At 40.2% G+C, this 17,372-nt stretch overlaps 1 protein-coding gene across 2 annotated transcripts; it reads left to right on the top strand.

Moving 5' to 3' along the window:
• Positions 1 to 6,800: 6,800 nt before the first annotated feature.
• Positions 6,801 to 16,575, top strand: npy7r (neuropeptide Y receptor Y7). Of its 2 annotated transcripts, none has more exons than XM_036127773.1 (2): positions 6,801 to 7,056; positions 13,087 to 16,575. In XM_036127773.1, exon 2 carries the CDS (start codon positions 13,127 to 13,129, stop codon positions 14,210 to 14,212), a length of 1,086 nt encoding a protein of 361 aa, XP_035983666.1. In that variant the 5' UTR covers positions 6,801 to 7,056; positions 13,087 to 13,126; the 3' UTR covers positions 14,213 to 16,575. The 2 variants fall into 2 exon arrangements, with proteins under 2 accessions (XP_035983666.1, XP_012731098.2); XM_012875644.3 differs by having other exon boundaries at positions 6,802 to 7,075.
• Positions 16,576 to 17,372: the final 797 nt, after the last annotated feature.

Here is a 17,372-nt window from a genome sequence, read left to right on the forward strand (position 1 = left end):
AGACCCAGAAGTCACTGGAGGGACCATATATCCCATCTGGCCTGGGAACGCCTTGGGATACCCCAGGAAGAGCTGGAGGATGTCTCTGGGGAGAGGGATGTCTCATGTCTGGGTTTCTTTCCTGGACTTTGCCCTTCAGACCAAATCTCAGAAAGAAAATCTCAGGAAGAAAATGGATTGATTGAAATAAGGAAACGGCTCCAAGGAAATAGCTTCCTGCCGATACCTACCCGTATCTACAGACAGAATTAAAACATTTAAAACAACTGCCCCTATGTGAAAAACAGGGCCCGACAAGGAACCTTTTTTATTTTTGCCACCATTTAAAGCAAACAGGATGTGCAGGCAGTGCGAATGATCTCCAAAGTACACTGTTAGACATGTTTAATTTCAGTGTTTAACACAATTTCCTATCTCTGCTTGTTACATGTTTACGCCATTTTACCGCGAGGAAAATAACTGGCTTAATAAAGCTTTACTGTAAAAGCATTGTGTGGTAAGGACAGTTTGGGCTCGACTGCTGGAGAGAAGCACAGATAAGCAGGCATGGGCAATGGCTGGATAATTTGGGCTTTTATTTATTTATTGTGGAATTCTAACAGAGTCGTTGCTTCTCACTCGATCGAATAAAACAAAACAAAACCCAAATCACTGCTATGGTTTGCCATGTGGTAGAGAGTCTCGGCTAAATTGAACCTCACTGTAGCTTTCAAATTAAATTTGGTACCAAAAGCTTCCTCTTATCTCCAGATAAGGTGTTGAACTTGTCTTGTCCAGTGAGGTCAGCTTGCTAAAGTGTCAGTGTGCCTGGGTAACTCAGATCAAACAGAACAACTGGCTATAGTGTAGCATGGGGGAAAAAAAAGATTTCGTTAAAAAAACTGAACCAAAAAAGTTAAACTTGGAGATTAGTAATAAACATCTGCTTAGCTGTATACGTGTAACATACCTGGCTAAATGTTACAGTGACTGAATAAAGTTATGTTGCTCATCTTACAATTACATGTTTGCAAGGATGAAGTCTACCGGAAAAACAATGAAACCCTTTTTCATTCTTTGAATGTGTAAATAAGATATCTTCTCCAGCAGTTTATGATTGCAGGAGATTTTTTTTATTGATTCCCAATCTCCTGGTCTTAACTTGAAACCCCCATAGCTCGGAGCCCATTGCCAATGTTGCAAGTCAGTTAGCTTGTTCATTCCTGTTAACCGAGAATGCTGTCTCCATTAGAAGGATATACAGACTGGAACAGAGGTTTTCTTTTTTTTGCAACTCCTTCCCATGTTCAAGCTCAGAAAAATCTCTATTTGGTGTGATTTTGCAGTCTTGTGAAAGGTCCACTAGAAACCCAAAAGTTCACAATGCAAGTGATTTTCAGATCATCTGCCATTACCCTTTGTAACGTAGAACAAATTCCTGGATCAATGCTTCCGTGTCTCAGCTCCGTCTTCTCTAACCCCAGTCGGTCGAGGCAGATGACCGTTCACACTGAGCCTGGTTCTGCTGGAGGTTTTCCTCCCTGTTAAAGGGGAGTTTTCCTCTCCACCATTGCCTCATGCATGCTCAGTATGAGGGATTGCTGCAAAGACATCAACAATGCAGACGACTGTCCACTGTGGCTCTACGCTCTTTCATGAGGAGTGAATGCTGCTTGTCAAGACTTGATGCAATCTACTGGGTTTCCTTAGATATGAAACCTTTGACCAATCTGTCTGGATGATGTGACTGAATTTGTAAAGTGCCTTGAGATGACATGTGTCGTGAATTGGCGTTATACAAATAAAATTGAATAGAATTTTAAAAGTCAACTCAACATACAAAGTCTGTAATGCACATTTGATAAACAATGTTTCTTATATCCAGTAATATAATTTAGCCTTTCTCCCTGTGAAACCAGTAAATTCACTGAAAATGAGATGACCCTGGGGTTCTCCATGAAGCTACAGGCGGCTCTGCAAGGATGTGGCCATTAAAAAGGGAAATTCAATTGGACTAAGACAGAAGAGAGGAAAAAATAGACACGAGATCAGTTTTACTTCTCGAAACGAGTCTCGGGGCATAACTGGGACTTCCCACACAAACATTTACCTCAGGAATCCAATTTGCAAACTTCACAGACTATCATTCCTTCTGAATCAATATGTCCAATCACCTGTGAAGACTTTCATCTGTTTGCATTAGAAAGTGTTTAGCTGTCGGTGTAACCTTTCATGGAGAAAAAACAGCTAAAAGGGGAAAGAAGAGGTTTCCGCGTAGTAGAAGGAGAATTATAAATCTGTCAATTAGCTTCAAGAAACATGGAGAATTTACCTATTGACTATAAACATAATCAGATTTTCCAGTGCAGAATACATATGAAGACGACCTATTTCTAATAATAATAATAATAATAATAATCTTTATTTGTCATTGCAGCATACATGCATTTAAGCCTTCCCTCACGGAGCAGTGGGGTGCCACTGTGCAGAGCATTCTGGGCCTAAAAGGGGTCTTGATCAGGGACCCAGAGTGGCAGTCTGTGGGATATGAATCCAGAACCACAAGCACCCCGCTCTCTAATTAGCCATTAGGCCATCACTCCTCACTCCACCAATATTTACTGTTTAGCTTGTAAAAATGTTAATGATAACTGAACCTTTTCACATTCTGTTAACTTATAAGCAGAACCGCAATGTTTTTTTTGGGTTTTGTTTATGTGACGGACCGGCATAGCATCGTGCACCATTGTAAATGGGAATGTTAAACATGATTTTAATTTTTTTCAACAAAAAATCTGAAAGTGCTGCATGCTTTTGTATTCTCCATTATTTACTCAGAAACCCCTTAATAAAACCTACCGCAATCAATTATCTTCAGGAGTCCCCTGATTAGTAAATAGAGTTGACCTGTGTGTAATATAAATACAGCTGGACAGAGAGGTCCACCTATACAGAGCTTTATTTAAGAAGCTGTGCAGACATACATGGACATAGACAGACTTTACTGACATTTAACTGCACATTCGCAATGTAAATTTGAGCAAAAGTTTGTTGCAAAGCTCCGGGTAAAAAAACAGAGGACAAAAGAGAAACTTTATAAATATAAGTATTTGACATTTGTCAGGAATGTAGTAGCAAACCAAAAGAAAATACATTATGTCTAAGATAATATGAGATGAGCAAGTATTTGTAGCAGCAGGATGAATTGCAAAGACTGAACACGTTTGTATGTTGTATTGCTGTTTCAGTCAGCGTTCACGCAGCGGAGCCTTGCGCTGTGCAGCTCGAAGGGCCCAGACCGCGACAGAACCCTGTTATTGGGCTGACTGTAAAGCTAATAACAACTAGCGCTAGCTTACTGGTCTGTTGTCTGTTGTCTTGGCGGTTTACAACTTCACTGATGCACATGAGCTTTATGTTCCTCCGATACATCCGTGTCATCCTGACTTGTTATTCTAATTCAATCCTTTCAACCTCCCAGGTACTTTCCATATTATTCAGCTGGTTTTCGGTGCAGCTGTGTAATTGAATAGGTTTGCTTACCAGAATAAATGTCAGTGTTTGGTTTTGGATTATGTGAAATAGATTTCGAAATAAATGCGTATATTCCTGTGCGACTTATATATGTTTGTTTCCTCTTTATGACACATTTTTTCACTGATGCGATTCATATTCCAGATTGATTTACAGTACAAAAAATGCAGTAAGTGGAATTGTTCTGTTGTTGGGTGTATTAACCCACAGTACTCATTACACCGTCCCCCAGCATACTATAAAAATGCCTGAACAAGGTGGAATGGAACGCTCTGCGACCTGGAGGGGGACGGGGTGTGAAGTGCCTCCCTTGCATTTAAGTAGACCGCACTATAGCGTGTTGCTCTCAGATGCACCTCAGAACATGGACAAAAGAGAGGCTGTTGGACAACAATAACAAGGAATTCAGACCAAAGCATTGCAGTTCCACTTTATTTAGACCACAACTGAATGATTTAAATGGGAAAAGGAAGAACTTACGTGCATCATGTGTTCCCTTTAACGTTCTCTAACTGTTGTTAGAGTACAGATGTATTTATAATAAGCTCAAATCATTTACATTTTAGAGGGACTGAATACAAATGCATACCACAATTTAAAGTTTTTGTAAGCCTATGATACACACCCTCGCCTTGATCCAAACCAGAAATCCTAAGAAAATACGGTCTGTGACTGTCACTAAAACAAATGTAGATAGGCTCAAGAGGTGTGAATGCGTTAACAAGTCACTGAAAATGGCGGTAACAAAGCATTGTGTTGGGCGTTTACTTAAAAGGGAAATTTAGCAGCTATTCTGCATGATAAGATAGGCAACATTTGGGATTGAGAGATTATTTGAAAGTGAAACCAAAGTGAAATGTGTCCAGGTGAAGGTGATAGAACCCTCTGGATGGTCACATTAAAGAGCAGGACACTTTGTAATGTCTGGCCTTCATAATGCTTTGTGGAAGTTTATTGTAGCAGCAATAAAGCTTTCTGAGGACCTCAGTAAAAAAGAAGGTGGTAATCATCAGGCTTAGAAAGGTTACAAAAATGATTGAATGTGCCAGACATTTAAGACCATTGTCCCCCTCCCCGGGAGAGGTCAGCAATTCTCACAGCAAAAGCTTGTTAAAACTTCAAGGTAAAAAAAAAAACAAAAAAAAAAACATAACACAAGTAAACACAGCAACAAAAGGCCTCGGTCTCACTGGATATTTGCCTTTGAGCAGAATGCTGCAGATTACGTAAACAAGCAAGATGGCCGGTGGAAAAAATTGGTTTACATTGTAAAGTATCACTTTGTGACAAAAGAAAATGTCAGGACATCTGTCTCCGAACTAAACTATCGGAGAAACTGTCCGTTTTCAGCAAAAAAAAAAAAAAAAAAAACTTCGATACAGAAGCCTTATACAAAAAAGGTTGGTAAAGTAGAATAAAATTATCGATCTGGAATGACTGAGTAAAAGTGCTGACCTTTATCTGTAAATGTTGATGGACCCGTGAGCGAGCTGTTCACCAGAGGACAAAAAAAAAAAATACAACATCACACACGAGACACTAAAAATAGATCCATAAATATATAAATCATAATTTATGGCCTGCTTAAGGGGGTTGATTTTTAATTTCTAGAGTTTTCTCATTTCTAATGATTAAATTTTGTCAATTTTTTTTTTGGCATAAAACCAGTTTGAATTCACAAGATCGCTACAATCACACGTGGAAGATCCCTAGGACCTAAAGATAACCAGAAATGTCCTCAGTGGCACGCTGCAGTCCCTCCTGTTCGAGTCTCTGTGTGCACTCCATCTGCATGTGGAGGTTGTGGGTGGCTCTCCTCAATAAAACAACAAACCAAGGCCAAGTGGCTGCCTTCCCAGATCAATAACACTCTTAATACAAAGAAAGGGAAACAACAGAACCCAAGCAGTTTTTCGGGTGGCTCCTAAACAGCTTTGGGGATAGGGATAATTAATCTCAAGAGACAAACTGTGCAAAACATCCTTTTGTAGTCAACCAAAATGTACTTTAGCCCTTAGCCATTTGTTTTCTCCGTGGTCCTGAAAAAATAACAACAACAGCTGTGACGTAATCATGTGACCACTAGTCAAACCTTGCAATGAGTATTCATATTACAAAGTCGGATGGATTTTATGTGATGGAGCCACACAAAACAGATCACAATAGTGAAGTGGAAGGAGAATCCTAGTTGGTTTTGAATACTTTTTGTAGATTAAAGTCTGAAAAGTGTGCAGGGCTTTTGGATTCAGGCCCGTTGAGTCAACATTTCTACAGTCACTGCAATTACAGCCGTAAGTCTTGAATGGGTTGTCTCCGCCTTTGCAAAACTGGAGAAGGAAATTTGTCAGTCAGATAGGACGTATCTGTCTCTACAAACATATTACAAACTGCAACCTGCTAATTGGGTGACTTCTAAAATGGTTTACAATACATTATATTTACAGAATCAGGGTAAAAGGGACTGAACACAAACAAATGCCACACTTTTCCTAGTATTATTTGGCACAAAATAAAAGTAAAGGTTCTTCCCTTAACTTTGCACTGATTGTCAATTCTCTGTACCTCTACTACATAAATTCCCATTATAATATGAAATTTCCAGTGGTAATTGGACAAAATGTGAAACTGTATGAAGTACGAAGAGTTTTGGAAGACACTGTATATAGTACTAAATTCAAAAGCAGCACATTATTAAATCCACTTTACCTCAGTTTAACTTGGAGCAGTCAGTAAATAGGTTCAAGTAAATTAATAAAAAAATGCCCTGATAAAGGTATGCATGATTCTCCTGTTGTCACACCTGAATGACATAAACTCAAAACACTGGGGGAAAAAAACGTCTTGTTCAAACTTGACACTCCTTCAGATTATGACTGTACCTCCGCATCATAGATCAATTTTCTTTGAAAGGCACCAACATGTACTGTATGTGTCTGCAGTTCAAACTAAAAATAACGATACATTCTCCAACAACTTTCATCTTTTTTTCCACGTTGTCATGGAGCTCACAAAAAGGCGCGTTTGATTATTTCCTGGGGGCAATCACGCTGTTCTGGCTTTGATTTCAAGCTGTTAATTTAAATGACCTTCATTCCAAACATAAATGGTCAGATCGACGTGAACACTGCTCATCTGAGATCAGACCAGATTGACGAGGAGACCATAAACTGAAATGAAATGATGGCGAGATGCTCGCTTTGGCGCCTTGATTTCACACTGTGCACACGAAGGGTAAATTAGAAATAAAACATCGAATGCAATAAACTTTGAGATGCTCGTCTTTATAGTAAAAATGAAGACGCCAGAGAAGCCCCAGGAAAAATTGTGATGTGCAGTAGCCCACAGAGCGAGGCCATTGCGCAGATCTCCAGCGGACCGTTCCTGGCACACATGTGGCCGCCTTCACTCTCACTCTGATTTTGCTGGATCCGACTCGGGAGCGCTCGGCGGAGCCACAAGATGCGCACTCCTGGCAGGGAGGAGCTTCTGGATTTTTACACCACTTCTTTCACGCCACTCTTGAGTGAAGACTCGTTTTCCAAAGTAGGTATCGCGGCGGAAGGTGAGTCCATTACTGTGCGGCTGGCGTTAGTGTAGACTGTAATTTCATAGTGAGAGGCTCGGTTTATGTCCATGCGCACCCGGGAGGCGCTAAATATGTATTGTTTTTTTTTTTCTATTATTGTGATGCGCGGCGCAACCTGTAACTGGATATGTTACGTGTGCGTAATTTGGATATGAGGAAACCTTTTCAAAGCAGGATGATGAAGAGTCCAAATGATGTCAGACTATTGAAGCAATTTGCATCTTTTTGGTTGGTTAAATGAGCTTTGAGAGCTCTGCTGGATAAAGAGTGAGAAAGTGGAACAAATGGTCACAAATTACGCATCAATGCATAATTGATTGAACCGGGTTATTAAAACTTGCCGGTGACTCGTCATTGATGTGAGCCGGATCCTTGCTCCAGCAGGTGCATCGCTACAAAAAAAAACTCTTGGCATTAGGCGTTATAGATCCCCAGTGTGCGCGCGTGTGTGTGTTTTGAAAATTATTGTAAAAGTACCCGAAAACGTCGCCCGAAAGCAGATAAATCACACCCTGCGGCTCCTGTGCATATGTGCGCTTTTATTCCCTTGCGGGATGCGCAGGTTGGCGACAGCCACATTTTCTGGTTTGCTTTATGGGGTTTCAGTTAATCTGCAAGTCCTTTCCCTTCATATGTTGAGTACATAACTATTTTGAGAATACAGGGGCCAAAAGATTGTGAATGAAATCGTTTAATGATGTTTCAACTCAGGACGCATGGTGTGTGGCAACCCTTGTTGTCTAAGCCTTTATGAAGTCAGCTGGGAACGAGTCAATCATATTTCTGATCTGTGTTGTAAATATTGTATATCAGCTTTTGAAGTTGAATATGAGAAAGATATTCAGCAAACACGGTCCTCCTGGAGGCTTGAACAGATGCAATGAAAGAGAATGCCAGAAGGTCTCAATAAATTATGTCAGATTTTTCTCAGTTTTTCCCCCCCCCAAGAACGGTGGTGTGGTTGTTCTCTAACCTATTTACACATTGAAAACACAGCCGAGTAGAGGAATATTAATTTCCTCAACAAAATTTTAGAAAATACGCATAAATACAGATTTTTCCTTAAAAAGTGCGTCAGTGCTTGTGTGTGTGTGTTCAGGTCAATAACATGACAGGAGACACAACGTTAAATGATTTGTCATGATTTATCGGTATAGCAAAACTACCTGCAGTCTGACTTCAGTTGACCTGAACAACTTCTGTATTTTGCACCGCCAAGTGATGGGATTCTTTTCTCATATCTTCCCTTTGGTGTTAACATGAATGATGGAGCTGGTATTGGCTTCACTGCAGGTGCATGCATGATGTGAGAAGGGCGTGATTCAGCAGTCCTGGAAACCTCTTTGGGGCTTGATGATCATCCTAATAGAACCTCGCCTGAGACTTCACAAACCCTTTCTGTTTGTTTGATCACTGCCAAATTTTCCAGAAATTTTACTGCAGCCATAAAATGTTAAATATTTGACGGAGGAATTTCAAAGACAAAACAAAGAGAATGAAAGCACAAAAAAAATAATACATGAATACTCCCAAATTAAATCTGATAAGTTGCCTTTTGTCTAATGTGACGCCACCAGTGGTGCATGAGGAAGCTTCTTTTCATTGGAATCAATCTCATCTTGATTAACAGTTGACATCAAAATAGCAAAACACATAAACATGTTCTTCTTCCAGTGACAAACTATATCTAAAGTGTGTGATTTTATAGAAAAGTGTGGCTAGTAGCTTCAAGCAGAGGCTGCAAAAGGTCTCCAAAACACCTGCATTAATAAAAGCACAACAGTTTATGTTTAAAACGGAGTTCCAGTGTTGATTAGTTAAAAGCTTCTTCTTATGTTAAATGACAAATAACAACATTAGGATTCATCTGCCGAACCATTAGCTGACAATCTAACCCACCAGCGGCAGTAATTGAACATATATCAGTATGCAGCAACAGCTCTTTGCCTGCATATGTAAATTTATGGAAAGAGAAAAAAAAACAAGAGGGTGAATCAAATTTCTTTTTGCTTAATATTAGACACACATTTTTTCCCCCCTTTTGTTATGAACTGCAAGCGGTAGGCACACATTTTGCAGCTCTAATGATTGAGCTTTGAACTCACTGACTAACCCTCGTTGCTTCGTTCATCGTTTTCTTCAGCGTCAGCAGCATCCCGTCCAAAAATAAAAGAAAAATGCATGCTGTCAATAAGCAGATAAGCAACATGTACAGCATGAGGAAAGATGATTTAAAAGTCTAGATCATGGTGATTATTTGATGCATTTTAGGAAGAGTTTTGACGTTGTCTGTTTAAAGGAAAGCTGATTTTCTATTCCATTTTCTCTGCTGTGTGTGCTTCCTTTCCTCAGCTTTTAACAACATCCACCTTTCTCATTGCAATCAGGAATGTTTGTGCTAATGATGAGGCTGCACACTAGAGCATCATCTTATCTACAAAATTGCACTCAGTTCTTATTCTTCACCTGTAAATACAAGATCTTATTATGGCTGTGACATTTGGAACCTCAAGCCTGGTTAAAAATAAATTGCAAATTATTTACATTTTTATGTCATAAGAAGCTCTTGTATTGAGGAGGAATTGACGCTGGGACCAGTTAACAGGATTTTAATATACATCACAAATGCTGTAACTTTGCCTTCATTTGTGAGCATTTTGTGACAGAACTGAATGAGGGGAAAAATGAAAGGTGATGCACAAAAAAGGGGTCAAAGAGCCAGCTCACAGCCAACTAAAATCAGACTCCCAGCTGAGAGGCTTTGGAGGGGATAGTTGGCAGGATTTGACAGTCAAGTCCTCCTAGCTGCACTCAGTACCCCCACTGGGAATGCTTGGGAGTGTATGTGAAGGTTGGTACATGTTGCCCAACTCTGCAGAAGCAAATGGCTGGTGTAGATCCCACGGTGCTTGTACTGACAAGAAATACACATCTGACTTCTTGACAATTATGATTTGATGGGACTCTAGGAGGTGTTCATTCCTCCTTACTTCAAATTCTCATAACAATTAAACAGAGAGTAAAGACAAGGCAATATGATTAGTAGTGTCATTGCAGTTACGCACAACTAAATGGTTTCCATCTTCACAAGATCAAGTATGTTATTTGAAATACAACAATAAAATAATAATAAAAACATGCATGGTGTTATTGCACAGATACCCATGTATTGTCATATTGCACTAATCAGACATTGTTTGTCAATCTGTTTGTCTGTGTGGGGGTGGCTGATTGAAGATACTGCTCTGGGAAAGAAGCTGTTCTTCAACCGTTTAGTGTGTGGTCTTAAAGTTCGGAAAACAGTGATTACCCCAGGCGAGTGACATCAGTGCTGAAAGTCCTTTTTGGCTTCTACTGTGGCTGGTCAGCATGTACAGTGTCCAGGGATGCCAGTGTAGCCTCACTGACCCTTTGCACTGTCTTCATTACCCAAATAAAGTCCCTACCAGTTTTCCTCCGAGGCTCTCCAATGCTATGCATTACAGCAGTGGCAGAGAATGGTTTCTGTTGTGCACCAGTCAAAGTTCCTGGGCAGCTGAGGGTGGCAGATCAGCCTTTTTTTTTTTTTAGCATTCTCAGGACAAAATATATTTTCTGAGCTTCCTTCACAAGGCTAGAGGTCTCCATTTGATCTCAGATCTTCACTGATGTGAACACAGAGGAACTTAATGGAGTGAACCCTTTCCGCCTCCTCTCCCTTGATGGTCAGACTACAATAACCTCTTAATATTTAGTGGTGTTTAGGTGGTGTTGTCTGTACACCATTTGACTTAATGTTGGACCTCCTGCCTGGACACATTATTATCTGAGATGAGATGGTGTTAATGGCAAAGATGACTGCGGTGTTGGAAGAGTGTAGGAGGTCATATGTAGCAGGGGTGAAATGGGCTAGATTCACTGCACAGCCCTGTGGCACACCTGTGTTCAGGTCTTTATTTGATGGTTTCCATTCTGACATTTTGTGGTCTGTGAGTGAGGAAGTCTATAATCCACACACAGAGTGTAGCCAGGCAGTCCAAGGCTGGTGAGTTTATTAACCAGTTTGTGAGGGATAACAGTGTTAAAGTCAGAACTGGCATTTGTGTTGGTCAAGGGACTAAAAATAGAGATTAGCCATGGCTATAGTCTTGCATATTTACATGTTAACGTTCATTGATATGGAATGTGCCTTTTGAAATAAAGAATCAGAGACAAAATTGATGTCCACCGTGAGTGTCCTTTTGTGCATGGGTGCTCCAGGTGGGACAGGGCTGAATGTTGTATCTTTAAAGACTCAGTATAAGATTTACACAGACACACCATCTAGTGGTGCGCAAGATGAATGACAAACGACCGTGCTATTAAGCGGGTAATAACTATTATAGAAGCTATGGAGTGTCATAAATGAGACAATGTCAATATTTCCTCTGTGTATTTGGTGCCAAGCTAATAGCTTACAGCTATGGTCATCATGTGAAATGGTTTTGGGCCATGTTGCCATGTCCACATGTTTTTTTTTCTAAAGGCACTTGTAAATTACGTCAGTTGCATTTTTTTGGGTTCATATCTGAACATGCAGTTGCTTATTTAGGCTCTAAAATAATCGACTATAAATACGAGTAAAGACACCCACTTGCACTGCTACGTTATGGACACCATGAATCCGGCCTGGTGATATCACTCCAGCCCTCCGTGTACACACACATACTCCCTGAGAGGGAGAGGGAGACAACAAGATGAACAAACTAGCCGTCTCTGCCGGGGGGACAGAGTAGTTGCTGGACAACACGGTCCTGTTTGTAATATAACGGCAAAAATAAACTTCATTGTGATCTTGAATTAACTGACTTGTCCAGCAGAAGGCTTGCCACTTCCGAAATCGGTTTGAATCCTTTTTCCCTCTTGAATTGTTTCCTCTCCACCTGGTAATAATAGCTATGGCGATATAGACTGTTGTTTTCTCCCGCTTATTACTTCTTTTTCTTTTATTGGTTACTTTCTCTTCCCTCTAGCTGGGCAAAGAGTGTGGATGGTCCTCCATTTCAACAGAAAACGTCAAATAGAATGATCTATGGTCGTCTTTGCTTGTTTATACTCGTCCTACACTGAGAGCACATCCTGATATACAAGTGAAAACACGTAGATTTACAAGTTTTTCCACTTACGGCTACTAAAATCAGAAATAGCAGCGCAACATGGTTTCTCCCAGTGAGTGCACCGATACTGATTTATTCATAAACAACTAATTCCAAGTAATGAGAACACTTTCAGTTTTGATGTGATGTTATTCGACTTTTCCAGAATATGTATTTATAAAGGCAAAACCTGATTTTTGCTAATTAAAGTCAAATGAGTTACCCATCCCTATCAGCTGGTCAGCACACATGTTAAGCAAACATCTGGGGATTGCATAAGGTCTAGACGTCTTGGTGATGTCAATCCTCCCCAGAACTGACCTCACCTGGTGCTGCTGGAGGATACTTGTCCTCTATCTGGACTCCTCTGGTACTTGCACTGCCATATGATTTATCAAAACCATTCAGGGTATCAGGAAGATCTTTGTTCCTCCTGACCTGTGTGTCATTAACTTTGTAAATAGTCAGGGTTTAAATTCCTCCTCACGTGCTGCTGGGCTTTAAATTCATGAAATGTTCTTCAACCCATTCTTTCCATCCCTGTTTCCAACAGGGTGACCGTTTAAGCCAGTTTGTCATTTGACCTAAAATTAGCATCCCTTTACTTAAGGAGTTAGGCTCATTAATAACACATATCAGCCTCAGGTTCACTAAAAGAAAATGTCCAACATAAAGTAAACAATGTCATTGCAAGAAAGGAGAGCGCGCCGAGTTGCTGCGCCCATGAGCAACGCCATATAAAGCCATCATATTCACTTTGAAAAGGAGTACAAAGAAGGTCCTCCAGAATATCTCTCATTGAATATTCTTTCTGACAGTGTGGTTCTATTAAGTTTGTGTAAAGCTGTTCTGTTTTGTGTTTTCTCTGCTCAGGTGTCAGTGCAGCCTCAGTGTCTTGGACCTTCCAGGAAAAATGAGCCCACTAGACACATACAACGGCACAACAGAAGCGTCCAGCAACAGCAGTGGTTCATACCAACCTGGTTTCAACTCTGATATCACCAAGCACCTTGGTGTCCAAATCACATTAATCATGGCTTATTCCTTAATAATCCTGCTGGGGCTGCTGGGCAATTCCCTCGTCATCTACATGATTATTCGCTACAGGAACATGCGGACAGTGACCAACTACTTCATAGCTAACCTGGCCTTGGCAGACCTTCTGATGGTCACGCTTTGTCTGCCCTTCACTCTGGTTTACACTCTTCTAGATGAGTGGAAGTTTGGTGCCGTGCTGTGCCACATGGTGCCTTTCGCCCAAGCGCTGAGTGTCCATGTGTCCATCCTGACCCTGACTGTGATAGCGCTGGAGCGTTACCGCTGCATCGTCTTCCACCTTGGTCGGCGCTTGACCTGGCGTTCCAGCCTCATCATTATGGCCTTCACCTGGACGATTTCCTCTGTCTTAGCAGCCCCGCTTGCCATCTTCAGGGAGTACCGCTTCGAAGAAATTCCCTCTATCAACCTACGCATGCCTGTCTGCTCTGAGAAGTGGCCCCACGGCCTCAACAGGGACGGAGTCATCTACAGCCTCTCAATGATACTACTACTGTACATTCTTCCTTTAGCCATCATCAGTTATGCCTACATATGCATCTGGGTCAAACTGAAGAACCACATCAGTCCGTCCAACCGTAATGACAGCATCAGCCGACGCAAGAAGACCACAAAGATGTTGGCGCTGGTGGTGGTGGTGTTTGCAACCAGCTGGCTGCCTTTGCACGTGCTGCAGCTGGCCACTGATCTGGACCTGGTGCTCCAGGTCGAGGAGTATAAGCTCATATTCACAGTGTTTCACATCGTGGCTATGTGCCCTACCTTCACCAACCCTCTCCTCTACGGATGGATGAATAAAAACTACAGGAACGGCTTCCTGATGGTGTTCCGCTGCGAGGACAAGGCAGATTCTTTCCACCCAGAGGGCTCGTTCAGGACACGCTCCACAAGAGGGCCGACTGTGAACAGTCGTTCCGGCAGACACCCTCCCACCGCTGTATGAGATTTGTATTGGGTGTATGGAAAATTTTGAACATATTAAGCAGACCTCTGCTTCAAGGGATGTGTGGTTCAGAGGAACACTTGAATGGTTTCAATATTAGGTGTGTTTCAGCTGTATCTACTCTGAAGCTTTCACACCCTCACTTTATTTCAAGATCCTTGAAAATTGTCCATCCATAAAGGTCCAAGGTACATATACTTTAGGTACGTTAACTCATTATGTATGTCACTTCAATACTGAGCTGCTGAGGTGTTGCTACTGCTGTCAGCCTCTTAAAATGAACAAAGTCAAGACTATATGTCCTCTGTTGCTTCAAGTGAATCTGTTTCCTGCTGTTTGAATTCCAGCTGTGCAGTGGAAAATGGGGTTATTGTTGGTAAACATAACATTTAGGCTTGGTTATTTGCACAGCTTCAGTGTGATGCAGAGATTTCCATATCAGACCAATAATAAGGCAGAAATCTTTGATTCTTTAACAGTGGTTATCGTCTAAAACTGTAGTAGAATCTCTCTAAACAATGTGAAGATATTGAAGCTGCTCTCCTATTTACTATATATATTGCCATGTGTACAGGAGCTTAAAATGTCTTACATGAATCTAAAAATGTTAAAAAAATATATTTTTTTGTAATGAAAATCAATTCACATAACATTTTGGAAATATGCTCGTCACTTTTGATACACTCCCAGTTTGAATAACGCACGTGTTTTTGGATTTGGGGTGTGGTATTCATCATGTCAAAGTGTTTCAAAATGAGCTACATTGCTTTTGCCATGACATAATCTATTTTTCCTCCATATTTATCATATTCTCAGTTGAATGTCTTAAAATGAAACTGTCAATGCTTTTTGAATAACCCAAGTGGTCAGATAAGTAAGCCTATACGCAGTAAGTAGGTAATGCCATCGGAGGAAAATTAAGCATCCAAGTGGATCTTCATCAGCACAGAGTGCTTGCATAGTTACATAAACATGATATTAGTAAATGGTAATTGGTGTAATATTTAAGGGATGGCACTTATGCTGTGCAATTCTACAAATCCGAAAAATATGTAGCAGACTGACATAGGTGGTGAAAGAATATTTTTAAAATGTATTATTTTTCCTTCATTGGTTTATTTATATAAGGTCAAATTTTCAGTGTCAGCAAGTTCTGAACACTTCAACATTGTCAGCCTTGGCTAATTTAAAATGTATATCTCTAGTCGGGCTTCTGGTTAATATACAGTATATGTATTAACCATCCTGCAGTGTTAAATGTGAAAAAGACGTTAAAAAAAAAGCAAAACCAAAAAAACAAAGCTATTAGTGCCTAGTGCATATGTTGCAAACTATATTGGTTCTGATAAATACTGGAAAATATAATCATTTAAAAATGTTCAACAACCATCCCACCACAAAGCTCTACCCTGAAAGTTCAGGGTAATCTCCAAAGCACCTACCTCCATGCCCTGGTTACTGCAGCTGAAATTATGTGAGGGGACAATAAGAGAGTGGTACTGGGAAAGAACAGATTTCTAATTTATTCAAATATGTAGACAAAACATCTCATGTAAATATGTTTTACTGTAAAAAGAAGATTTCTTGTTGCTTAATAATGTTGCTTAATAATGTCCAACTTTATGGTGTATTTTCTCGAGAGAGAAGACAGAGATTAATGTGACTGTTGATGTAGACCGCTTAGAATAATTGGATAATTGTCTTCTCATTCGTCCAAATCCTCTAATCTGGAAAAATAAAAGTGTTACAGTGCAGTATCATGCAATCCTCTTCCAAGAAGTCTGTAGGGCGCTGTCACTAATATTCTGTACAAACAGGAAGTTAATTGTCTTCACCTGGACACCAGCTGTTCCTGATTAGATGGAGCTGCGGGACTCTGTGTCCAGAGGAATGGGACTGGAAACCAGTGACCTGTGTGACGCCAGGACGGCACGCCGTTGATGTCTTCATTCCAGATGCTCGTCCGAGGGGATGTAAAAAAGAACATCCAATTCTGTATTCATTACGCTGCTGCTAAAGTGTCCTATTTGTTGATGGTTTTTAATAAACGTGGGGACATGAATCGACCACGAGGCCCCTGGGCACAAGTATCCAGTCTGGACCAGACACGCCGACATCACAGCTGGTGTGTCTATTAAAAGAAATCATTGTTTGTGCCTCTGTGTTGAATAAAGAGGTCTTGGCTTATGTATGTGTGGACGTAAAATACATCTGGAGTCCCAGTAACTACTGATTAAAGCAAAAATATGACATGTGGAGCAGTGTTTTAAACCGAACACTGATTTAAAGTTAGTGGTTATATAAATCCTAGGATTGGTAGCATGTTGCATTAGGATACTGGAAATGATAACCCACAGACTATGTGCCCGATATATATATATATATATATACATATATATATATATATATATATATATATATATATGTATATATATGTATGTGTGTGTGTTTGTGTGTGTGTGTGCACGCGAGGGATTAAGTAAATCCAGTAAAGCATTCAAAATTACAAGTGTTTCCCACGCATCTCCATTCATTGTACAGCAAAGAGAATAGCAATACTGGTTCCCGACTCCCACATTGTGGATTTCCTGGCTGAAATATTGTTTTATGTATTTTGGACTCCAAGCCTTTCAGAAGAAAACCACCAGCGCATAAAAATTTCTCCCTTAAAATTACAATATTATCTCATATATTCCAATATTTGTGAAAATGAAAGCCATGCGCTCCTACAGTGGGGTAGCCAACCATTTCTCATGGTACCTGGAGTGCCTTAAAACAAATGTTATGTTACAAAAGACTAGCAAATGTGCTGGAAGGATTGATATGCAAGGTGACTGAAATAGAAAATCAAGATCAAGATTAAGAAAACTATATATATATATATATATATATATATATATATATATATATATATATATATATAAGCGGGCGCTCTGTTTTGAAGTAACCCACCATCTTATCTTCTTTTTTCTTTTTTTTTATACTTACCTAGCTTAGAAATGGTTAATGGATCAGATAATTGTAGAAAACGAGCTGTGATCAACGTTAAACCTGATGAACAAGTCATTATATAATCTAAGTTATTGTCTGTCTGCAGTTGCAAACACACACAAAAAACACTCTGCTACCTAAAGGTAGTAGCCCTACACTCCAAGCTGCA

The sequence above is a fragment of the Fundulus heteroclitus genome, chromosome 23, assembly GCF_011125445.2.
Source record: "Fundulus heteroclitus isolate FHET01 chromosome 23, MU-UCD_Fhet_4.1, whole genome shotgun sequence".
Classification (NCBI taxonomy): domain Eukaryota; kingdom Metazoa; phylum Chordata; class Actinopteri; order Cyprinodontiformes; family Fundulidae; genus Fundulus; species Fundulus heteroclitus.

What these genes read in the sequence shown, in the direction of transcription:
- npy7r (XM_036127773.1), top strand. Translation starts at nt 13,127, where the DNA reads ATGAGCCCACTAGACACATACAACGGCACAACAGAAGCGTCCAGCAAC.